The sequence below is a fragment of the Pyxicephalus adspersus genome, chromosome 8 (genome assembly GCF_032062135.1).
Source record: "Pyxicephalus adspersus chromosome 8, UCB_Pads_2.0, whole genome shotgun sequence".
Taxonomy (NCBI): domain Eukaryota; kingdom Metazoa; phylum Chordata; class Amphibia; order Anura; family Pyxicephalidae; genus Pyxicephalus; species Pyxicephalus adspersus.
Window position 1 is genome coordinate 38,821,986 of NC_092865.1, and position 25,056 is coordinate 38,847,041.

At 37.0% G+C, this 25,056-nt stretch overlaps 1 protein-coding gene across 1 annotated transcript in view; it reads left to right on the top strand.

Annotated features, from left to right (window-relative positions):
• The first annotated feature begins 416 nt into the window (after nt 1-416).
• The window catches only part of KCNT2 (potassium sodium-activated channel subfamily T member 2), a 206,311-nt gene continuing 181,671 nt past the window's right edge, over nt 417-25,056 (top strand). Inside the window, exons 1-3 of the mRNA XM_072420086.1 lie at nt 417-455; nt 4,321-4,404; nt 7,543-7,637. Of these exons, the coding sequence (XP_072276187.1) occupies nt 4,399-4,404; nt 7,543-7,637 (101 nt within the window). The 5' untranslated portion in view covers nt 417-455; nt 4,321-4,398. The remainder of the gene's footprint in view (nt 456-4,320; nt 4,405-7,542; nt 7,638-25,056) is intronic.

Sequence of the window (25,056 nt, forward strand, 5' to 3'; positions counted from 1 at the left end):
CCCCCTTCTGTACAGTGTAATATATTTTTTAGTTTTGATGATTGATTACAATGGTTTACTTGGTCCTAAAAGATCTTTCGTGCATTATTGTTGGACACCAGTATACAGTGCTGTGTCCCCATCTAATGTGTGTAACAAACTCATGTCTCTGAGGGCATGAGTTTATTGCCAAATTATATGGGGACACAGTACTATAAACTGGTTTGACCCAAGTATAAACTGATATTCTTTTTCTATCAGAATTATGAGGGGATTCATTCTTGGAATTATACTCAACTGTATACAGTATATTGCAGTATTTCTGAAATCTCTTTGTAATTATTTTACAATATGAAATTGTTTAATTGTTAGTCACAATTTTAGAATATTTTTTTTTCCAGGGAAACATATGGGAACAAATTTTACGAATACCTTTCCTATTAGAAATTATTAACACTGTGCCCTTTATCATTACGGTGAGTTTAAATTTCATGTTGTAGAAATGTAAGCTTGTGGTACTTCTTATATATATATATATATATATATATATAGATTGAATATTATATACTTGGTAATACGAGAGATGACTTTATAAACTGGCAACAGAAAAGCAACTGGCAATATTTTATGATCTTTACTATCTTTCACGATTTTTACAATCTTTTCAACAACAGTACCATTCTTCTCAATATAAAGAGGTGGGGGGAGAACTACGGATCTGCACCCCGATGCGCTCTCTCCCCTTCACTTCCATTAGGATTGCTCGGGTTCCGTGGATCCGCCAGGATGGATCCATGAACAACGAGCAACAAGCACATTACATGTGTCAGATTGACTTGTATACATAGCCTTAGTCTGTCTTCATCACCACATAATCATTGTCATACCCATCTGGTATGTCTTGTATTTACCACTGATACTTATATTTAAATTTACTTAAATTTTGTTATATTACAACAATAATAACTGCAATCAGACCTTCCACTAAAATATGTCTGCTTACACCAGCTGGGCCCCTCCCCATTCTTAAATCATCTATTTCTGAGGGGTAAAGTGAGTATAATTCTAATATTTTTCAATTTACAGGTATATATTTCACCTACGTATAGAGGTTAGAGGAAGGATGTCCAATGTAAGTTTATGTTAGCAAAGTTGGTTAACCTAACTTTTCACTAATATCAGTGAATTTTAAACCTCTGTATAAACCTTAACTCTAGTTCATAACCTAACCCTTTGTCCTACTTCTATCTGCCTTATGGTCAGAAGACAGAGCCAGGAATTAAACCATAAAACTAGATAACAATAGGATTTTGTGCAGGAGGTAAATGCTTCCCAGCTGTTTTTTTCTCCAATCCTGTTTGGCTTTCAAGATTCTTTTTCTGGGATGGTTGCTTGTTGTGCTTTACTTCAGATGTCTAAAAATTGCCATTTGTCTTGGCCAGAATATTTACCTTTGTTTTTCCTGATGAATGCATGTTATAATCAAATTCTTTTTTTATTTGGGATCTTGTGGACAACATACAAACACACATATTGGCCACAGTAAACGAGCAGTCCTTTAATTTATACATTTTTAATAGTTAGGTCTTTACTAATCTACCCACAATGCCACCTCAAGCATACCTATACATTAAAACAATGAAGCAGGCAGGGTATTTATTCTAGAAAGAACAGTCAATGTCCTTTCTGCAATAAAATATTAAGCATAATATATCTTTTGTGCAGAGTTACATCATTCCAGCCTGGGAAATCATGATTGCTGAAAAACATGAACCCAAAAGAAGACTAGGTGAAGATGGTGGTGGTGGTGCTAGAAAGGGAACAGGTGAACGTAATTAGAAAATAAAGTTTATTTAATTGCAGAAGGGACTGTCCATTCAACAATAAACAATCTACCTGCTTGCATTTTTTAATTTTTGGTTCTGCTGAAAAATGACCATGTCAGCAGCTTTTATGTGGTCCTTGTCTTGCTTCACCACTCCCTGGCCAGCGCAAGTATTTTGCTGTAAATTGTGGTTTCTAGGGATGAATGGACCTGCCAAATTCCACTTTGTTGTGAGAACATGAATCTTGGTGAAATACATGGGAATAAAAGGCAGCATGTAAATACTCTGTTTAGAGCCTATACACAAAGTGTTCCCAGGAAAAGGCACAGGAAGCTGGTCACTGTCATAGGGAACATGTACCAGGGACGACTCATGAGACTTTAAAGCTGCATCTGGTGGTTTCCCTTTTTTTTGGAGCAAGGAATTCCACTTATCTATACATACAGTCTAGATGGTCAGGAAAAAGGGAGACACTGAGTGTGCACACCTCTAAAAAGAATAAGTGGTTTCACTGGGGGGATTAGTAGAATAAGCAATCCCCTTTTAACAAAAGGGTGACCAAATCCAAGCTTTTCTAGGGGGGATGAACAAAAAGATTCATTGGCACCAATCACGTATTTCCACCCGGAGGTAAAAATCCATTTTTAAGCATGATTTTTAAGCATGATGACCAAAAGCCTGGCAAACTGTGGCATACCCATTGCTTAAACACTGTATAAATGTACTGTGACACCACTGAACAAATTAGTTAGCCTTTGTAATGCTATTGGATACACTCAGTTTAATGAAAAAAAAACACTGAAAAAAGAAGCATATTTCAGAAGGAAAAAAGCCAACATGAAGAAATAAAAGGAACTTGACTGGAATTTATATTTAGCACGAGAACATACTTTCTGCTGCAAATTAATTCAATGTTAAGTAGTTTATCCTACTAGAGATTTCAAGATGGGCAAGTACGTTTCCATTTCCTTTTAGCAGACATAGTTCTGCTATGATAGCATTATTTTTTAAGATGTCTTATTGTCGCAGTACACTGAGATGTATCCTAGCATCTTCTGGGGTTGCCAGCATTGAATGAACTCCTGCATACATGAGTTTTGTATATCTGTAACTCTGAGAAAAGGGGACTACCTTTACTGCCTGAAGTGCATTGGCATTTTTTTCTAGTCCTTCCTTGACTTCCATGCAAATGACAAGTTGAGAAGATGTTTAGACCATGAAACAGTTTTTTTTAAGATAGCACTTAGCACAGCATTGATCTACACTGAATACCTTTTAATCAAAGGTGAGCAGCAGTCTCAAGAAGAAATCACCTGGTCAGTGATTAATTAGAAGAGTGCTGTAAATTAAAAATTTTCACAATTTGTTTGTTGCTAAAGCTACAGAAGAAGCAAAGAAAAAAATGTAAACAAAGAAAAAATGTGACAAAACCCTCTGGCCAAAAGGCATTTTTATTAATTACACAAAAAATAAATGATAGATATCTTTAGTCAAAAACCTTCAACAGAACTATGGTCATAAAATATTTTAAGTCCAAAAGAAGCCCATTTTAGGAAAATTGCAACTCATTTCGAGTTTTGACACCTCTACTTTCACATTTGTTACGTGTATCATTAGAATCAAGCTTTAAATTTAATATCCAGAGGAAATTAAGTTAACAACTAGAAAACCTACAGCAGTGTTTTTAATATAAAAGAATTGATTGTCCTGTTTTTGCTTTTTATGTTTTGTCATAAACATTTTTAGAGGTGACAAATTGTTACCATGTTGTAGTGTTAAATTTGTTTGTATTTTTCTTTTATTAGAAAAGAAATGTACAGTGCAGTTATCTGCCACTGGTGTGAGTTGCTCCCAGGGCCTTATGTTGTTCACCTTTTTATATTCATGGAAATATAGTTTATTATCTGTTCTGTCATGAAGTTTTTAAACCAAAGTTTCAGTGTATGTTGTTGATAAAAATAACTAAAATCAACATTTCCAGACATTAACAAAAATGTGATGAGGCTGTACGATCAATCTTCTGTTATAGAAAATGTAGTTATAATATTTGCTTTAATGTGGCATTTTAAAGAACAGAAGCAATTAATAGGTTTTAAAGAAAATTCTCAGAACACAATGGACATGATCATGCAGCTCTCAAAGTGACAAAGACATAAGCTATCAAAAATATAAAGACATAACTGGTAGCAGACCATCAATGCTACCCACAACGGAGTATAGAAAAGCTCTATTCTAAATCATCCATTACAATGCCACATACAATAGATTACCACAGTAATTATGTACTATAATAGCTTATGTATTCAGGAAAATAGTGCTTTTGTTTCAGAGGGGGTAGACTTATTATCTCAGAGTATTATCATTCATGTTTATTTTTAGGATTAAAATTGACAATAAAATAATATCTTGTATTTTAAAGATACTCTCACAACAACAAAAAATGTTCAGGTTTATAAAATATACATAACACTAGCATTTATACCTTTTTGTGAGTCTTTTTTTAAATTTCTTTCAGATATTTTGGCCTCCTCTAAGAAATTTATTTGTGCCTGTTTTCCTAAACTGCTGGTTGGCAAAACACGCTTTGGAGAACATGATTGTAAGTATATAACTTGTAATGACAATTCCCAGCACTCTTATCAGCCAATTCAAAGGACTTAAATAAACCTTGCCTCTGACATTTAAAAATACATTCACATACTGTATATCCAGCTATTATTAAACGTACAGTACATTTTATCTTGCCTGTAAAATAAGCGCTGTGTGTTTTGCATTTTATGTACGAATACATGAACTTAAAACATAAACACAACAGGTCAATAATGTTGAAAAATTAAATTATATTTTTAAATTGATAAAAGTATTTTATTTTTATAATATTTACAAGTAAAAGTTGTGAAGGAATAATGTACAAGGACTAACATATCTGCCTACATATGAGTAACTCAAGAGATAGCAGGACCATAATGACCTAGACTTGAAAAGAGAACTAAATGTAGAAAGTTCTGGTATTGTTTAAAAAAGGTGTTCATGGATGTATATTCATTCATGTATATTCATCAGTAGGGGTTTCAGGCCTAAGCATCAGGCTGATAAATTGAACTCTTTTCTTTTACACTCAGCTATTCATAAAAGAAAAAAATATTACCCATCGAGGGTTTAATAAATGAGTAGAGGTATGTATAAGCATAATAGACATTTCTTGAGGATTATGAGGAGTGAAATCTGATCTCTTACAAAAAAACTACTACAGTGAATAAAAGAGTAGTAGAGTAGAGTCAAAAGGACATAATATCACAACAGCAAATGCGTCCACTCATGGGACCTGATTTGTTTCAGCTTTCCAAGACTGGAGAGAATACACTTTTATCAGTGAAGCTGGGTGATCCAGGAAGCCTGAAACCGATCAGGTCAGAGATTGAAAAAATTTGCTAACAAAAGTGTATCCTCTCCGACCTTGAGGAGCTTTAATAAATAGTTCCCATTTTCCTTAATAGAACAGAATTTGATAGGTATTCATACAGAGTCTCTAAATAAACTAGATCATCCAAACTGATGTGCTTAGTAGGTTTTGGTTCTAAAATCTAGCTTGTGGGCACCATTATATGGATGAGTCTGGCATACCTTTATTTGTCAGAATGCATATTTTTATTAACTAAATGTTATAAATGTAATTAAAACAATTTATTTTATTAATACATTTAAAAAGATAAAAATATAGTTTATTGGATCTAACAGCTATGTTACTATCTACTCTCAGGTTATCTTTGCTATTTCCAACAGATAAGATTTTCTAGACTGTGAATAGGAAGGGTAACCATGAGATTTTCAGAAAGCAAATCTCAAAATATCAGGAAACATCAACTTATTGGGACTTGATAAATGGCTAATCTTTCCCACTTCTTAACCACCCCAGCTCTTATATAGACCAACGCCATTGTAGACACACTAGCCTTTCTTTTGGTATTTTGTTTTAAAAATATGTTCTTTTCATTAACCACCTAAGCGTTACACTGAGGTCTAGATTTCTGTACCAAAAGTGATCCACTTTTTTTCATGATTTTTTTTTTTAAATTGTAGACCTGTAACTTACAGAAATATGTCCGAACAGGGGTTCTAGTAGATAATATGAATATAAAAAATGTTTGAAACACACAATCATGTAAAAAAAAAAAAAAATTACTTTTAATAAAATTAAAGGAAAAACACAAAAATCAGCAATGTAAACAAATCATAAATACTGAAAATAATGAAAAGGCAATAACTCTGTATATTGTAAAGTACTATATTATTCTAAAACACCTCCCTAGTGTGGCAATTTTTAAAACTTTGATTGTGTATTTATTGGAGTTTGTTTTGAATTATTTTGTATTTGATTGGATACGGGAGTTTGTATCCAATCCAATACAAAATAAGAATTTGAATTTCCAAGTTATTTACTTTTATTTTATTTTTTTTTATTTTTTTGTATTGGATTGGATGCTGGAGTTTGTATCCAATCCAATACAAAATGAGTGTTTGAATTTACCAGGTATATACTTTGTAATTATTTGAATTATTTTGTATTGGATTGGATACGCAAGTTTGTATCCAATCAAATACAAAATATAAATTTGAATTTCCAAGTTATTTACTTTTATTTTTTTTTTATTTTTTGTATTGGTATGGATACGCAAGTTTGTATCCAATCCAATACAAAATGATAGTTTGAATTTACCAGTTATATACTTTGTAATTATTTGAATTATTTTGTATTGGATTGAATACAGGAGTTTGTATTGAATCCAATACAAAATGATTGAATGAGTTTCAGTTTGAATTTCCCGCACACGCGCCGACGTCATCACACACGCAGGGAGAAGCCGTCCGGTTTTTTTTTTCTCCGCCGGACGGCTTCTCCCTGCAGAGATCATCCGGCGCTGGAACGAGCAGGACGTCGGACGATCAGCGGGACCAGGTAAGAAGCCGGCCGGCATCTTGTGATCCGCTGGCCCGGCGGATCACAGGATGCCGGCCGGCGGATCACAGGATGCCGGCCGGCGGAACACAAGATGCCGGCCGGCTTCTTACCTGTCCCGCTGGCACCCGACGAAGGCACCCGACGCTGGAGAGATCGGCGGACGATGACCGATGGAGGACGACGCTGGATGAGCACAGGGGGACCAGGTAAGTGAAAAATCTCGGGCTTAACCATCCTTGCAATTTTTTTTTGCCCGAGCGAAGTTCGGGCTTAACTGCAAGGAGGTTAAAAAATGTACATCAAACGTTTACATTTTCTTCTATGATGTGTTCTGTTAAAAAATGTTCTCAAATTAATTGTTATGCCCCAATTGTTTAAATAAATCAAAAGATTGTTTAAATAAATCAAAATACACTAGATCTGCAGTCACCATTCTTTCTATAAACAGTAAAATTTGTAAAGTGATATAAATCAGTCAATGAATATCATTAGCCTAGTCTAATGGTACAGCAACAAACAAAGAATTCTGACATGGAAAAATTATAGTAGTTTTCACCTTAGTCCTTAAGGGCAAAGGCGTCATCAAATCTAAATGTATATATTCACATTGCATTTAATGGAACAACACCAATGTCAGGTAGTGATTCCACTCAAATCTAATATTAGGTTATATAACTGTTCAAATGCAGCTGAATATTTTCTATTAGAATGGTGTATTGCTTTCAAACCTGATGTTGCATGAAATAATCTATCCTCATGTGTATTGTCATATTTCAGAATGATCTTCATAGAGCAATACAGAGAACACAATCTGCAATGTTTAATCAAGTTTTAATTTTGATATCTACCTTGCTCTGTCTAATCTTTACATGGTAAGTCATTGATATGTTTACCTTCTGTATACCATAAAACAGCACAGTAATTAAAAGGCAATGATTCTAAGGGAAGATAGCTCATTTCTGATTCCTAACTAAAATGCAAACAATCAATGATTTAATTTCCATTATTTGTAACATTTTTCTTCATCAGTTTGGTGCGGATTTCAATTTTATAGTCTCAGAACTTCACCAAGTCATTTTAAATTATACCTGCTGATCATTGTTTCTAAGTCCCTAAATCCTAGTGGCCTGGCTGTCATACCTAGTATCAAACTTTGAATTTATGAAGCACAAATTTACTTTTAAAAATATGGTAATATAATGGCCAAAGGCAGTTCCCATGTTTCCATTAGTATAGACCTACATCCATTTAATTATGGTAAATACATTTTTCCTTAATTCTAATTGGATAAAATGGGACTTAACTGAGAGACTGAAATAAAATATTTGAACAGATCAGTGTATGCTTGGAATGTTTGGACTTGAATGTTTGTGAATAATTACATAATAGTGTTGGTTTACTAACTGATATACATTCCTAAAGATTACATACTGTTGCAATAAATGTGGAAATGTGGGGAAAAAATGCGAGCAAACTTTTTAAAAAAACAAGCAGTAAAGTAGTATAGCCGGTAGCTCACACCAGTCCTAAAGTGCACAGATATTCCCACTTGTCATTTCTGTGGCCACAGTCTAAAAAATAACATCTTTATATTGCTGATTTTTAAAAAGTAGTATCATTGCTTAGGACCAAAAAAAAGTATTACAAGAAAGTACGAAAATAAAATCTTATACATTCCTATCCTTGTTGCTCCAAGATGCACCATTGCAACGTCATATGGTTAGGCAGTTTCCTGTTAAGAATGTCCATTTATTTCACTAAAAAGTTCAGCAGTATTATTTTCCTAATAATAGTACAGTATTAATAGTTCTGACTCATATACTATATACTCTACATTGTATATTACATACTCTAGAACTTTGGACTGTAAACACTAAGTTGGACATTGCATAGTCTTGATCAATGATATATGTAAGCTGTGTTGCACATCAGTGGTCACCAACCTTTGCAACAGCGGGGACTGCCAACACAGCACAACATTTTTCCACGGCACATGTACAGCCTACACAACTATGTCACCTCCAGCAGCTCCGCATCCACATACACCGCTTTGCCATTCCCAGCAGCTCCCGTGCAATCAGTGGAAGAGAGCCGCCCACACTGCCAGCAGCTCCAGAGCATTGCAAAGAGAGCTGCCCACTGCTCCACCTCCCATTACTCGTGGCCCCCAACCCACTAGCCACAGACTGGCACCTGTCTGTGGCCCGGGGGTTGGGGACCACTGTTGTACATTATATACTTCTCACCAAGTGTATTGTCAAACCAGTTGCTGGTTGCTAAGTATAGTGTTCTTTAAGAATGGCTTAGAAAAAGTATTATCTCTGTACTGGATACATTTCATACATTTGTGTCTAATATATCTTGTCACAGTAAAGGAGTATTTTATGCATACAAGGTTCCAGATTTCAGCTATTCCCCTTTAGGCCACACCCAATATTATGTGGCTACACCCACTTTTTTCATCAGTGGAGTGCATAGTGTGCTTTATATCTGTACAACAGTCTATTCCTTTATTTTTAATGAATAAAGGTATAACATACCTTAAAAAGCATATTGTTATTAATATATACTGTGATTTGGGTGGGTCTGTTAAATATTTTTAATGTGCTACTGGCAGAGCAACTATAATTATATTATGGTGCTGCCATGGCTGTTCTTGTCTTGTTACAACAAAACACTGGTGGAGCTGTTATAATTATTACTAAGTACTGCATAGAACTGTTAATATTATAATGTTATGCTGGTAAAACTGGTATTGTATGATGTTCTAAGACTCTTAATATTATATTGTGCTGATAGTAAAGTTCTTAGTGTTTTTATATTGTGCTGCTGGCAGAGTTATCATTAATTTAATGTTTTTCTGACATAGCCATTATCATTATAATGTGCTACAAGCAAATTTGGTATTTTAATGAGCTGCTTTTCCCTTGGAGGCCAAGTCACTTTTTCCAGGGATCCTGCTTTGCTCTACTATCCCACAAGCAGATGAAACATGGGAACTTTGTGTATCCACTTTGCTGTTCAAGAAGGAAGTTCACCATTTTTAAATCAAACACATATGGACCGTGTTCATGATAGCAAAGCTTTTGTAAGACTATTTTGATATTTTCATATTCTTCTTTAAGTTTTGTTGAGTGATCAATTGGAATTGATGCATAGCAGTTGCCAATATGCAGAAAAACAGATTTCAAACTTCGAGTGGAACTGTTAATTAAAAGCCACCAGTCTTTTGCTCAATATTCTAGTACTCCCATATGGGCTAGTAGTCCAGGGATGTAACAACAGTACACAGAGTTTCCATCTTCAATGAAATATGGTAGGAGTGTCACCTCCCTTGTCCTATAAACCGTTTTTTTATCTTCTGGTCTCAAAACAGTTCTTTTCTTTTAGCCTGGATGCTAAAAGTTCAGATGCTTGTTTTGACAGACTTAGGTTACATAATAAATCAATGACCTCTTTCTGATTCCACTGCTAACTCCTGGATTACACTCCAAATCCTGTATATCCTCCATGTCAGATACAGGAATATCAAGAATATCAGGAAGTGTACTGAACACTGGTAAGGGAACATCAGCACCAAGCGGCACAGGTCATCTTGCTGATTCCAAATCAGGGTACTCCCTCTTGTTTTTCTGAAACAGCACAAAAACAACAATTATTATTATGATGATTTTTGGGCTCTCGCCATACCATGGGTACACAAATTTCAAACTTTTCAGTTTTCCATTTTTCCACTGATGTAGACACTCATACTATATGGGGAGCACAATACCCATCTTGGTCCCCCTGTTTAATACCAAAATATGCAAGATATGCTTGTTTCACAAATTCTGTAATGTTTATTCTCTGTTTTTGCTGAGAATATTCACCAAAAATGTAGCAAAATACATTAGGGTCATTTAAACAACTTCTTGAAGAACAAATGAAAGTTTCATGAAAATAATGCTATATATAAAATGCAAAACATTGGTGTGAATAAAAAATGATAATAATATGCCGTGTTAACATTTGTTGTTGGTAAAATCGTCTATTCTGATTCCTGTATCACAAGAACTAGAGCCAATTCAATGAAACTGATGTAATTTCTGGTATGAAATAGGTTATTGGTTATGATTATGTACTGCTGGTAAAAATGTTATTATAATTGTGCCGTTTGTCCCTAAAATTGTAATTTAGAAATGACAGGATCATTTAAATTCTAGAATTGCTACAGAACAGTGGTTTTAAGTGGATTCAGCATTCATTGTGAAACAACAAGACCCAGCAGGGTACCAGGCATCTGACACACCTGGAAGTGTTGAATACCAATGGTACATGTAGATCATGAAAGAAAAATTTTGACACACAGCTCCCTGGATTATGTCAGGAGTCTTCTTTTACAGACTGTCTGTAATTTGCTGTAGTAGCTTTTTTAAACTATTTTCCTATTACCACTCTACACCCCCCTCTCTACCCAACCACTGGTCTGGAAAAAAAACTACCTAAATACCCCTTTTACTTTATTTGGTCACTGATGGCACATTTGGCTTTGTATCCAGTCTTCTCTTTTTTCTGTGTACAAGAGACAAGGTCCGGTTTTGAGAGTTGTCACAGCCTGCATGAAATGAACTGTTCATACTAGCTGTCCAGCAGTGGGGTCCATTCCGGAATCAGAAGCAGGATCTGCATCAGTGTTGTAAGCAAAAAAAGGAACAACCAGAGCTTTCATATTTTCATTGAAGGATTATTAGTCTCTAACAACTGGAAATAGCACTAGTGAGGGATTAGGATTTCAAACTTTCCCAGCCATTTCAGACTTGTGGCTCACCGCAGATTTCTACCATGGGCTCATCACTAGTGTTGATTAGTGTTGGTAGAATAGCTCACTATTCGATTCGGCAGCTATTCGCTCGAATATAGCGAAAAAATTCGGGTGGTCGAACATCGAATTTGAACACCATTAAAGTCAATGGGAGGAAAAATTCAGGTTTTTTTCAGCACTGTGTACAGCTTCTACAGCCTCCAAACAGATGTAAAACGATACATTATAAAAGGATACATAAAAAGATACTTTGTAAAAGGATACATAAAAAGATACATTATAAAAAGATACATAACACTATTACATACCCCTGGGCGGTGGAGATCTGGGAGTCTCCTTATTAAAGGGGGCTTCCAGATTCCAAAGTCCTGCTAAAAATGTTCATAAAAGCCCCTATTGTTTTCAATGGAAGCTTTCATAAAAGCTTAAAAACGCTTGAAAGATCCTCCATTGAGTTCAATGGAAGCGTTTTCCCGCATTTATCCAACGTTTTATAATCGTGCATAATCGATGAACAGTCGTAATCGTTCATTTTCTAACAATAATCATTGAAAGTGTGTACCTAGCTTTAGCCTAAAATAGATTTGACAGGTGCTCTTTAAGCTGCGTACACACGTCCAAATATTATCGTTGGAAATGAACGACGAACGAACGACCAAGGACCGAGTGACCAAAAATCGTTCTTAAAAAAAGTGACCAACGACGCTGACGAACGGGGATAGTCGGAAATGAACGACCGTCCCGGCGAATCCGATTTGGAGGACCATCGTTCACCATCTATCATGTGTACGGTCGTTCAGTGATTGTGCATGTTCCGATCCTTACACCACATTCGCCGCTTCTTCTCAACGTCCTCCTCTTCAGCACTAAGCAGACATATTAAAGCAAGAGCTGCTTTCTTCTTCCTTGAGAACACGAGAACACGTTGAAGGGCATATTGCACAGAGGGACAAAGGAACAGTGTGGTGAATGTCATTTGTTTGACCCGATCGTTCGTACACAGTATTCACTTCCTCTGGTGCACGTCACTTCCTGTATCGTTCAAACGATCGCATCTATGGTGTGTACAATATTGTTGAACGATCGTGTCGTTATCTGTATGTACAGGATCGGTGCTATACGATCGTTCAAAGATATCGTGCAGGATCGTTCGTCGTTCGTTTACCAACGATAATAATTGGAAGTGTGTACGTACCCTTAATCTTCATGTGAAGTACAGGGGTATGTAATAGTGTTATGTATCTTTTTATAATGTATCTTTTTATGTATCCTTTTACAATTTATCTTTTTACACCTGTTTGACATTTGACCATTTGAATTTTTTTGCTATATTCGAGCGAATAGCTGCCGAATCGAATAGTGAGCTATTCGACCAACACTACTCATCACACCCCACTATTCTGCGGACTAATTTATTGGACTATTCCTATTAAACTAAATGTGGCTCTGGTGGATTGTGGTGCAGTCCCTGGAAGATACAAGAACCTCACTTCAACCATACTCAAACCTACTGAACCACTTGACACAGTTGACTATAAGGGGTGGCTAACAGCTGACGTTTTCAGCCACAAATGTGAAATGGGTCTTAAAAAATAATGAAAACACTGGATGAACTCAGGTTTTGCTCAGAGATGGGCTTTAAGTATGGAAAGGTGACAATAAGAATAAAAACTTTCTGAAATACACTGTGAAGGACCTAAATTGCAATACATTTAGTTTTGCCTTCTCATAAATATAGGCATGTATATTTTCTGAAATGCTAAAAGAAATATTTACCCATAACTAGAATTTATTGGTAATAATAATAATATCAAGTTATGCTTTCCAAGTTGCATTCTCGGCACACCATATCAAAATCATAAATAAACACATAAAAGGAAAGAACATTTTTTTCAAACAGCTAGAATTATAGAGTATAAATATGAATTATAGAATATAAAAGCTCTTCTCTTGCACTTATTGAGAGTGTGTATATTAAACTTGTCACCTGCTTTCCCAATGCCACTTGTCATATAAGGGGTTGCCTGAAGCAATGATGGCATATTTTCTGACAGCCATATAGCATAGTTCTAGATGCATTTAGTGCAACTCTAAGGCATTCCTGCTGATAAATATTTTAGCTGATCACATTTTTTATATTTTCAAGTGTTGAAAATTAAAAAAAATATGTTATTCTATCTGATTTTCAGAATTAATTAAAGATTAATTGTCTGTATATTCAGTTAGGGCTCTTAACATTAAAGTTACCATCAAAACTATTTAGAATAAACGTTTTGTATATTATGTTCAACACACATAGATAAAACCAGTTTATTTCCAAACTCACATATATAGTGTGCTTCAAATATGTGTTAGTTGTCTTAATTTGTCTTTTATTGGAAATACATTTTAACATTTGAATACTTGAATTTAAAATGTTCTATATTAAATTTTAAAAAAGTATGAATCGTGCAGTATGTTACTAATTTTAACACAATGGCCCCATATAACCTAGATTTATAACCTCTCAATTCTGAAAGTAGTTTTCTTGATTTTCCACTGCCCTTAACAGGGTGACAACACTTTTTTTATTCTGGATCAAAACTGTATATCACAATTGTCATCCCATGAATGAGTAGTTTTTTGATAGGCACATCATTTTCAGGTAATTTTTCATGCGCTATAAATAAGTTAAACAATAAAAGAATGCAACTTCAAGGCTTTCTCATAAAATGGTTTCTACATTCTTACATGTCAAGACTATATGCTGTTCTCTCCTGTCCCCTATTTTTCAATTGTATGCCTCCTAATGATTTATCAACAAAAACTAACCAGGACTTGTGCAGTGCTAAGCTAAAAAGCAGAAAAATGATTTGTTTGCCTAACACACATCATATGTTTGAAGAATTTAAACAGCTTTATTGTAGCAACTTTGGTCTACAAAACACCATTCATACTGATTAAAGTTTACTGCTTTACAAATAGACAATTAGGCCACAGACCAGCTTAGTATACATTCCAATAAATCTTATGCCATGATACTTGCCACTGCAAATCAGTTCAAAATGAGCTGAGCTAATGAAGGATAAAGATTCAGTTATGGTTGTTTAGAGTCAGAAAACTAAGGGGGCATTTCAGCAGCTGAAGGAAGCTTTGTGCTAGAAACTAGTGTAGGTTGCTCCCAGTTTTTTCAGAGTGATTCCTTTACTGTTGTGTACTTACTTGTAGTGAATGTTAGCGTCACCTATTGGTTCTTGTTCATGACTTCAGCTTCATGGTTACTTGATTTTTTAAATAAAGTTTTAAAACAATATTTTTTTAATTACTAAGATTGGCTCATTTAAAGGTCATTGGAAAACATGAGTGCAGTTTAATTGCATCTTTCTGACTCATGACAGTGTTGGTGGTTTTGGTGGTTACAATAGAAAAAAAAATTCAAAGTTGTCAGAGATGCAATAACTCATTGGTATCAGAGAGTGGCCTAAACTGATCACTTATCCAAGATTAATACATTTTATTTAACCTCCCTGGCGGCATTCCCGAGTGTGGCTCGGGGTTAATTTTCAGTGCCAAAAGCAGTAACCCCAAGCCACACTTGGGGGTGGAATTGCCAGGGAGTTTTAAAGTCTTTTTTTTTTTCCACGTTCCAGTGGCGTTCTCCAGCAGTGCCCACGGCATCCTCCAGCGATGTCTGCAGAGTCCTCCAGCAATGCCCAGCATCTGCTTCCCCTGTTAATGTCGGCAGGGCATCGCCAGGCTACACAGATGCCGGCCAGGTATCACCAAGCTACACAGATGCTGGCCGGCATCTACATATCCGGCATGTGAACGTTGGAGATGCAAAGCCAAGGGGAGCAGATGCCGCCCAGGCATCTGCTCAAAAGCCTTAGGCTGGAGGGCGGGACTGTGGGGATGGTAGGCAGGACCAGGTGGGAAATTTGAAATGAGTACTTTTTAAGGTACCACTTTTCTTTGCACCACTGTTAATGCCAATCGCCCAGTTTCACGTCCCAGTATGAAAAAACAGGCACATTTTATGTGCAAGTAAGGGACAAAAACAATTACCTGTTTAAAACTAGCAATAATTGCTGTGATTTAACTTGCTTAACAGTCACACCATTTCCAAGCTGAGGCAAGATTTACAGAGCCTGGGAACCAGAATTGATGTGTTTAGGAAAAAGGTAGATGAAACAATCTCAAGGGTTTCTCAGAATTCTAAAGAGATTTCAGTGCTAAATAACCAAGTAGAGGAAGTGCAACTTATAATTGATGATCTAGAAAATAGATCTTGCAGGAAAAACTTCCATATCAGGGGTCTCCCCCTGATACAAAGAGATTCTACAAAGATGCTACAAAGAGATGCTACAAAGAGATTCCTGCAAGCTTTACTACATGACATACCCAAACCGGATGGCCCCCCAAGAGATGTGATTGTTAAACCACACTACTATGCAACCATGGAAGCTCTGTTAAAAGTCACAAGGGGTCTAAAAAATTTTGAGATGGAAGGCCACCAGATTCAGATCTTTTTGGATCTAACACCACTCAAGATTCAATGCAGAAGGGTGCTCAAACCACTTTTACAGGCTCTCAATAATCATAAGATAAAGTATAGATAGGCATTCCCTCACAAACTTTTTTTCTCTCTTTGCGGAGGGTGAACGGCTTTTTAACGATCCACATTCCACCTTCCAAAAGGTGATACCCCATCCACATCAGAGGAAGGAACTCGGTATACATTATACCCGCTTTAGTGCAAAGTGAAAGCGAGTGGGAAGCACCTACAGAAGATACCTTGAGGTCAGTTTTGGGGTTATCTTTATCTGTTGGCGGTTACAAAATGGCTGCCGAGCCCACAATTTGTTTGCAGTCCCTAAGGCACATAGTCTTGTTCCTGGTTTCAAGGATCAAAACAAATCATTTGTTTTTTCTTATTGTACCAGGTTTTTTTAGGTGATCTTAAGGGCTGTGAGATCTGGAGGGGATACCCATGCCCTCAGTCAATAGGGAATATTGTTTGGGTCCTATTTATTACTTAGACCTGAGTTATTTCCCAAGAAATAATGGAGTCCTTTGAGGCTCCTGGAGGAGCGAGTAGAGTGGTTTCTCCTTGAGGGCTGGGATACATTTACACCCGGCGGCTGGGGGGGTGACCCGCTCTTACCCGCTCTTCTGAGAGTATTCATGATTTGCAGCATTTGTTTTGTTTTTTTTTCTCTTTTCTCGTATATGTTCCCTAGAAGACTTTAATATCTCGGATTTACCTGAAACAGTGCTTTCTAACCTAAATGTTAGCTAATTTAACTCATGATCCAGGTACCTACTTCGAACTGGTAGTTCTCTCACATACTGTCTTAGGGTTTATTTCACCAATCAAAAGGTCTAAAGCTTTTCAATATTACAATGCTCTAAAAGTGGATATCCTTGCTTTGCAAGAAACACACCTTCCCATAATTCTACCCTGAGATACTTCCATAAGAACTATCCTATATTTTATAATGCAAACTGTGATAAAAAGAAATGTGGGGTTTTGTTATGTTTTAGTCTAAACTTCTTGTCTCAGAAGGTCATTCGGGATCCAGGGGGCAGAATTCTTTTTGGTAATTGGCAATGTTGGAAACCAATTATTCTCAGTGGTCACATACTATGCACCAAATGAGGAACAACTTGCTTTCCCTCACGCTTTGCCGGATGAGATATGGCCCAAGGTCAAAGGTTCCCTAATCTTATTGGGTGACTCTAACCTAGCTTAAGACCACGTACTGGACAAAACAAGCTTAATCAGATATAGAAATGCTCCAAAAAAGAGTCATGGCCTCTCTCTCATCTTGAAACAATTTGATCTTATTGATATCTGGAGGGGCTTCTATTAGAATAACAACCCTGGTGATACAATGCCAGCTATTAATTTGGAGATGGTGTAAGGTTTACTTTAGAGGTGAGCTTATTAGAATAGGCTCTATGCGTAAGAAAGCATGGAATAAACTCATTGAAGACAAACTCAAAGAGTACCATAGGCTGGAGGGCGGCAAAGGTTTCTCAGAATTCTAAAGAGATTTCAGTGCTAAATAACCAAGTAGAGGAACTGCAACTTATAATTGATGATCTAGAAAATAGATCTTGCAGGAAAAACTTCCATAGGTTTTTCCTGCAAGATCTATTTTTTTTGTTGTGTTTTAGTCTAAACCTCTTGCCTCAGAAGGTCATTCGGGAGCCAGGGGGCAGATTTCTTTTGGTAATTGGCAATGTTGGAAACCAATTAATCTCAGTGGTCACATACTATGCACCAAATGAGGAACAACTTGCTTTCCTTCACGCTTTGCTGGATGAGATATGGCCCAAGGTCAAAGGTTCCCTAATCTTATTGGGTGACTCTAACCTAGCTTAAGACCACGTACTGGACAAAACGAGCTTAATCAGATATAGAAATCCTCCAAAAAAGAGTCATGACCTCTCTCTCATCTTGAAACAATTTGATCTTATTGATATCTGGAGGGGCTTCTATTAGATTAACAACCCTGGTGATACAATGCCAGCTTTTAATTTGGAGATGGTGTAAGGTGTACAATAGAGGTGAGCTTATTAGAATAGGCTCTATGCGTAAGAAAGCATGGAATAAACTCATTGAGGACGAACTCAAAGAGTACCATAAGTTACAACTGCAGCACAAGAGGGACCTGCTAAAATTGGCTTAAATACTCAGGTAAAATCATTGCGTATAGAGATTAATCTCCTTTTAACCACTAGGGCAGAGAAATCCCTGCGATGGGCTTCACACAAATTCTTCCTTTGGGGTGACAAACTAGGAAGTCTTTTAGTGAACAAACTTATTCCCAGACCCAAAATTCATTCCCTTCCTAAAACTAAATTCAGGGATGGTAGGCTGACACAAAACCCAGAAAAAACCTTACCCGTTTTTAAAGCCTTCTATAAAAACGTATATAATTCGTCAGACTCCGGTCCCCACAAAGAGGTTGCTTCCTTTTTTCAAAGGGTCAATTTGCTGAAATTGAAGCCCAAGCACAATAAAATTCTGGAGAAGCCTTTCACAACTGAGGAAATGAGGAATGTCCTTAAACTGCTCAAAACGAGAAGCTCCCCTGACCCGGATGGAATCTCTAACATCTACTACAAGACCTCTGGCTCCATTCTAATGCCACACCTGGTGGAATACTTTATTTGAGAGAGGGACAGTACTTACCATGTGAAATGCCTATATAAGTGTGATTCCCAAACCAGGGAAGGATACATCAGAGATAGCTACCTATAGGCCAATTTCTTTGATCAATCAGTGCATCTAGGTTCCTTTTTAGGGGCCTATATCCATCCGGACCAGGTGGGCTTTATGCAACATAGACAAGCCCCCGATTAAATGAGACGAGCAATAGATCTTGTCTCAGCAGTGAACCCTCATTGGGATGGGGTTCCCTCACGAAAGGCAAAGTTGATCCCTAGTGATCTCTAGAAAGCCTTCGATAGTCTTTCTTGGTCTTATTTTTTTCCAGGTCTTATCCAAAATGGGTTTTGGTCGTCACTTTGACTAACCTGTTGCTCTCCCTCTATGATACAAATTGGTGATTGAACCTCTAGACATTGCTTTCCGTGTTCTCCAGAACATTAAGGGCATAAAGTGTGGCTGGGTGGAGCACAAATGTGCTTTATTTGGTGATGACATTTTAATGTATGTTACATTCCCGATAACTACACTGCCCAACTTGCTTAAACTATTGGATGAGTTTGTTTAATGTTCAGGTCTGCAGGTAAATAGACCCAAATCTCAGGCACATCCATCTTCCGAGTGCGACAGTAGAAGCCCTCAAAAGTAACTTTGAGCTTAGATGGGATGAGAGCTCTCTTCAGTGTTTGGGTATTCAACTGACTTCCTCCTACAATACACTCTACAGGACCAATTATACGCCCCTATTTTAAAAGATCCATGTGGACCTGGAGCATTGGCCCATTCTCCTCTCTACTGGCTGGGACGCATAGCAATCATTAAGATGAATGTGTTACCCCGCATCCTTTATCTATTCCGCACCCTCCCAATTGAGGTTACTCAGAGGGATCTTACGCTTCTTCAGTCCAAAATAATGAGGTTTATCTTGGCTGGTAAACAAAGTAGAATTCAAAAGGCCACTTTGCACCTAAAAAAACTTGGAGGTTTGGAAATTCTCAATTTGAAATATTACTATATTGCTGCTCAAGTAGCATAATTCACTATGAGTACTATGCAAGTAGCTCAACCTCAATGTGTGGAATTATAAGGTCTTGATAAATTTTGCAGGTCCATGGAAGCTCTTATGTGGATAAAGAAAAATCGAGGGGGGTTATTCATTGCCCCACTCTTTTACAGTACATTTTGTTCACGTGTAGGATAAATACTGTGTTAATCCAAAACATTTATTGAATCATGCTCCCCTTACACCACTCCTGGGTAATCCTGAATTTCCTCCGGGATTAAATCCAGATCATTTTACATGCTGGATATCAAAAGGCTTCATGAGACCTTAAGACCTAATTGATGTGCGCTCAACACATTTCACCAGGAAACGTGAATGACCACCTCAGGAACACTTTTGCTTCAGACAATTAAAATCCTATATAAGCTCTGTAAGATTGGTGGGAAACTTGGGAAAATCATGATTTAGAAGATTGGTGTGAATGGACTCATTCACTATCTAAAGTCTCTCTAAATTCTGCGTTGGTGGAGGCAAATTACAAGGTAATGCTGAGATGGTACTTGGTCCCAGACAGGTTGGCAAATTTTTTTTGTCCGCCTCACCACTATGCTTTAGGGGTTGTAACTCTAGTGGTACTATGATTCATATTTAGTGGTCATGAGCGATTGCTCAGCGTTTCTGGACAGAGGTATTTAGGCTGATCTCCAAGGTTTTAAAGATCGAGATTCCAAGCTGCCCAGGTGCAGTCTTGTTTGGTAAAATAAGGTTTGGTTCTCCCTGAACCTGCGTCAAAATTAGCTAAACTGATGGACTGTTACCCATGTTTGGGCTCAGCTACAGCTACTCATCTGGTGGATAATCATCTGTATTTGACCCCCACTACTTCTTCTGCCAACTCTTGTGCTGACTTTTTTAAGAAAATAAAGTTATAAAAACCACATGATCCTATCTCTCAAGGGCAATGAGTTGAATAAATATGAAAAAACGTACAGTTTTCTAACTGACCCAACTTTTCTAACTGATCTAACTTGATGCAAATAATTTATATATATATATATATATATATATATTTTTTTTTATATATATATATATATATATTGTGGTGGGGTTACGCTCAGGATCGCCTTTGCTGGGCTGGGGTCAAAGGACACTTGTCTGGTTTATCCAACTCAGATCACACACTGAGGTATCAGCCTTAAGCTGACTTGCAGCCATGTTTATTGAAGGTTGCAGATAAAATAACAAAAACAGCAAAAGAAAACCTCGCCTGTCCGGCATTTACTATACATCTGACGTTCCTATCAGCTAGAGGGCTTCTCCCTGTCAGCTTAAAACAAAGCTTTCAGCACCGACACCGACTTTGTGAGTCTCCCAGCAGAGCTCCCTCATACAGACCGACTGTCTGTGTCTCTCAGCAGAGCTCCCTCACACAGAACCCGTCTGTGTCTCTCAGCAGAGTTCCTCAACACAGAGCCCCTGTCTGTGTCTCCAAGCAGAGCTTCCTTACACAGAACCGGTCTGTGTCTCTTCAAGCAGAGCTCCCTCACACAGAACCCCTGTCTGTGTCTCCATGCAGAGCTCCCTCACACAGAACCCCTGTCTTTGTCTCCATGCAGAGCTACCAACTGAGCTCCTGGCTCTATGTTATATCCCCACCCTTAGTGCTTCTTCATTAATTACCTCACAGGTGAGAGTCTTCTACCTGCTATTTCACATAGGAGAGGAATCCTGGGTAAATATGTCTCCCTTTCACCACCAATCCTGCCTTGGTGTCACAATATATATATATATATATATATATATATATATATATATATATATATATAAATATATACACACACACAAGGGGGTGCTGAGAAGTTCTTGGCTTTGCCCAGAAAGGAAAGAGCAAGAGTTATGAAATAAAACATTTATTCAACATTTTCCCCCTGAGACTGATGCACTTGGTACAGTGTAGTTGCAGCTTTTCTAGACCATTCAAATAAAAGTCTTTGGTTGGGCCACAAACATGCTCTCAGTAGCATCTTTGACGTCAGAAATGTCCTCAAATGGTTGCCCCTTTAGGTGTATCTTCAAATTCTGGAACAGATAATAGTCTGAAGGCCAGGTCAGGTGACTAGGGGGTTGGTGGACAAATTGGAAACCCAGGGTGTTCAATTTGGCAGCAGCAACGTTGGACGTGTTCGCAGGTGCATTGTCCTGCAAAAAAAGCTTCCCTTTGATCAACTTTCCTTGGCCTTTCATCTGCATTGCCTCCTTCAGCTGGTCCAGGAGGTTAGGATAATGCTGTCCGGTGATACTAAAGCCCTGAGGGTAGGTAGTCCACCAACAGAATACCATCTTTGTCCCAGAAAACAGATGCCATGACTTTTTTGGATGATTTCTGGGTTTGGAACTTCTTCGGCCGTGGGGACCCGCTGTGGTGCCATTCCTTTGACTGTTCCTTGGTTTCAGGATCATGAATGTGGAGCCAGGTTTCATCCACAGTCACTAACCTAGCCAAAAAGGCCTGTGCAGCTTCAAAATGGGCCAAAACGGCTTTGGATGCTTCAGCTCGTTCCTTCTTCTGATCACTGGTCAAACATTTCGACACCCACTTCGATGAAAGCTTGCGCATGTTTAGGATAGTGATGACAACAAACTCAACACGCTCCCGTGAGATGTCAAATGTCAAGTATCTGGGCAATCTTTTTTGATGATATTCGCCGGGCCTCAATAATCAGTTCATAGAAAGCATTGCAGGTTGCCGGCTCAGGTTGGGGGGCGCCCACTGAGGGGCTCATCTTCAACAGTTAAATGCCCAGTCTTGAAATGAGATATCCAGGTTTTCACAGTGCTGTAGGAAAGGACACTTCTCCCCCAGTGTTTGTGGCATCTCAGTGTGAATGTCCTTTGCTGACTTTCCCTGGAGAAATAATAACTTCATGACGGCCTGTATCTCCAACAACATGAAACTTGCTTGTCATTCAGCCATCATACCTTCTCACTAAAAGATTTTAGATTAACAGTTTTAGGAATCGCAAAGACCTGATATTTGCACAGTTACATACTAGGATATTAGGCTGTCATATGCCCCCACACTACTTTTTCTATTTCATCTAGAAGGGGGCAGAGCCAGGAACTTGACGAAACCCCTGCGTATTTATATATATATATATATATATATAACATGCAGCAACAAGTTATTCATACATTATGAACTGTAAAAGCTTTCTAAAATAAAGAGGGACCAAATTTCCTTGTCACATCTTAATAACCACAGCACAAACATATTTTTAATCTATACATTAATATTCTTGTCCTCTCCTCCTTAGTCAATGTCTGTATTTGTCTGTCATTTGCAACCCCTATTTAATGTGCAGCGCTGCGTAATATGTTGGCGCTATATAAATCCTGTTAATAATATTATTAATAATAATATTATTTATAAATAATAGTAATAATAATATTGATTATTCTTGTCCCTTGCTACTTAGGAACACTTTTATCAATAGTATAAAATAGGATCCTATACTATAAATATTTTAGTTATGGTAATAAAATAGTGTATGTAAATATAAGGTGTTAACTGCATATTATTCATACTAAGGGCAATAGGGAAAATATAAAACAATCTTTACATTGTCTGGTCAAACCAAACCATAATTTGAAAGAAATTTCAGCATAAACAAGAAAGAGTTTAAATTGACTCGTTGGCAGACTGAAAATGGTGAATGGAAAGGTAACTTTTCATGTCAAAAATATAAAAAACAATGAACAATAAATAGGTTCAAGGACAACACACTCCTGTTATGGAAACGCATGTTGCAAGTACAGGGATTAAATATTTAGCTCCTAAAATTGGAGAGTGCTTAGAGTGTGGCAGTTTGGATTATTAAAAGGGATTATAAGTGACATTTTCACATACCTTGTTATTAACAAGATTATACAAAACTAAGTCTTTGTTTAACTTGTGTTTGTTATAAAATATAACAAAACACATTGTTTTATTGGACTATGCATTTTTACTATTTTTAATTAACCCTTATTTTTATATAAATAAAATGTGAAAATGTGTTAAAATAAAAAAAATGAAAATTGGAATTCCTCAATGATATGGTGTTATATACTGAAGATATCCGAAGCCCTTTATGCTAAAAATTAGTTTTGGCTTTCTTAAAATTCTTTTCATGATTTTTATTTTTTTTTCAAATGTGTATGAATAATAAATAACACAATAAATATATAAATATATTTTAAGAAGATACAAATAGTAAGTGCAGGTGGTGAGATTAGATACATTTTTTTGCCAGGCATACCTGATGTGGGGTCCACCTGCAATTTTTAAAATTAGACCCGAACATATTTTTAATCTATATATTAATATTCTTGTCCTCTCCTCCTAAGTCACTGTCTGTATTTGTCTGTCATTTGCAACCCCTATTTAATGTACAGCGCTGCGTAATATGTTGGCGCTATATAAATCCTGGTAATAATAATATTAACATAAATAATTGTAATAATAATAATTATTCTTGTCCCTTACTACTTAGGAACACTTTTATCAATAGTATAAAATTAGATCCTATACTATAAATATATTAGTTACGGTAATGAAATAGTGTATGTAAATATAAGGTGTTAACTGCATATTATTCATACTAAGGGCAATAGGCAAAATATAAAACAATCTTTACATTGTCTGGTCAAACCAAACCATAATTTGAAAGAAATTTCAGCATAAACAAGAAAGAGTTTAAACTGACTCGTTGACAGACTGAAAATGGTGAATGGAAAGGTAACTTTTCATGTCAAAAATATAAAAAACAATGAACAATAAATAGGTTCAAGGACAACACACTCCTGTTATGGAAACGCATGTTGCAAGTACAGGGATTAAATATTTAGCTCCTAAAATTGGAGAGTGCTTAGAGTGTGGCACCCCCGCCCCCCATGATGTGGGGTCCACCTGCAATTTTTAAAATTAGACCCACTTGCCTCAACAATGGCACCAGAGGTTCTCTTCCCCACAACGTAGCCGGTGGGGGCTTAATTGGAATCTGGAAGCCCCCTTCCATAAAGGGGATATCTGCCCCCACACCCTAGGGTGGGGAACATCCTATGAATGGCAGCCACCTGGCTGTCTTTTATTCCCTGAGTCTACATCTGTAACCTGGCTGCCATTTGTACCTGACTGACTTCTGTAATTGGCTTTCTTTTGTACATGGCTGTTTTGTACCAGGATCCTTTTAACACCTTGACTTTTTTACCATAAATGCCAATAAGCGCCTTCTGCAAATGCCTATAAATGCCTACCCAAGAGCTTATGGGCTGTTGAATACAAGTTTTTGG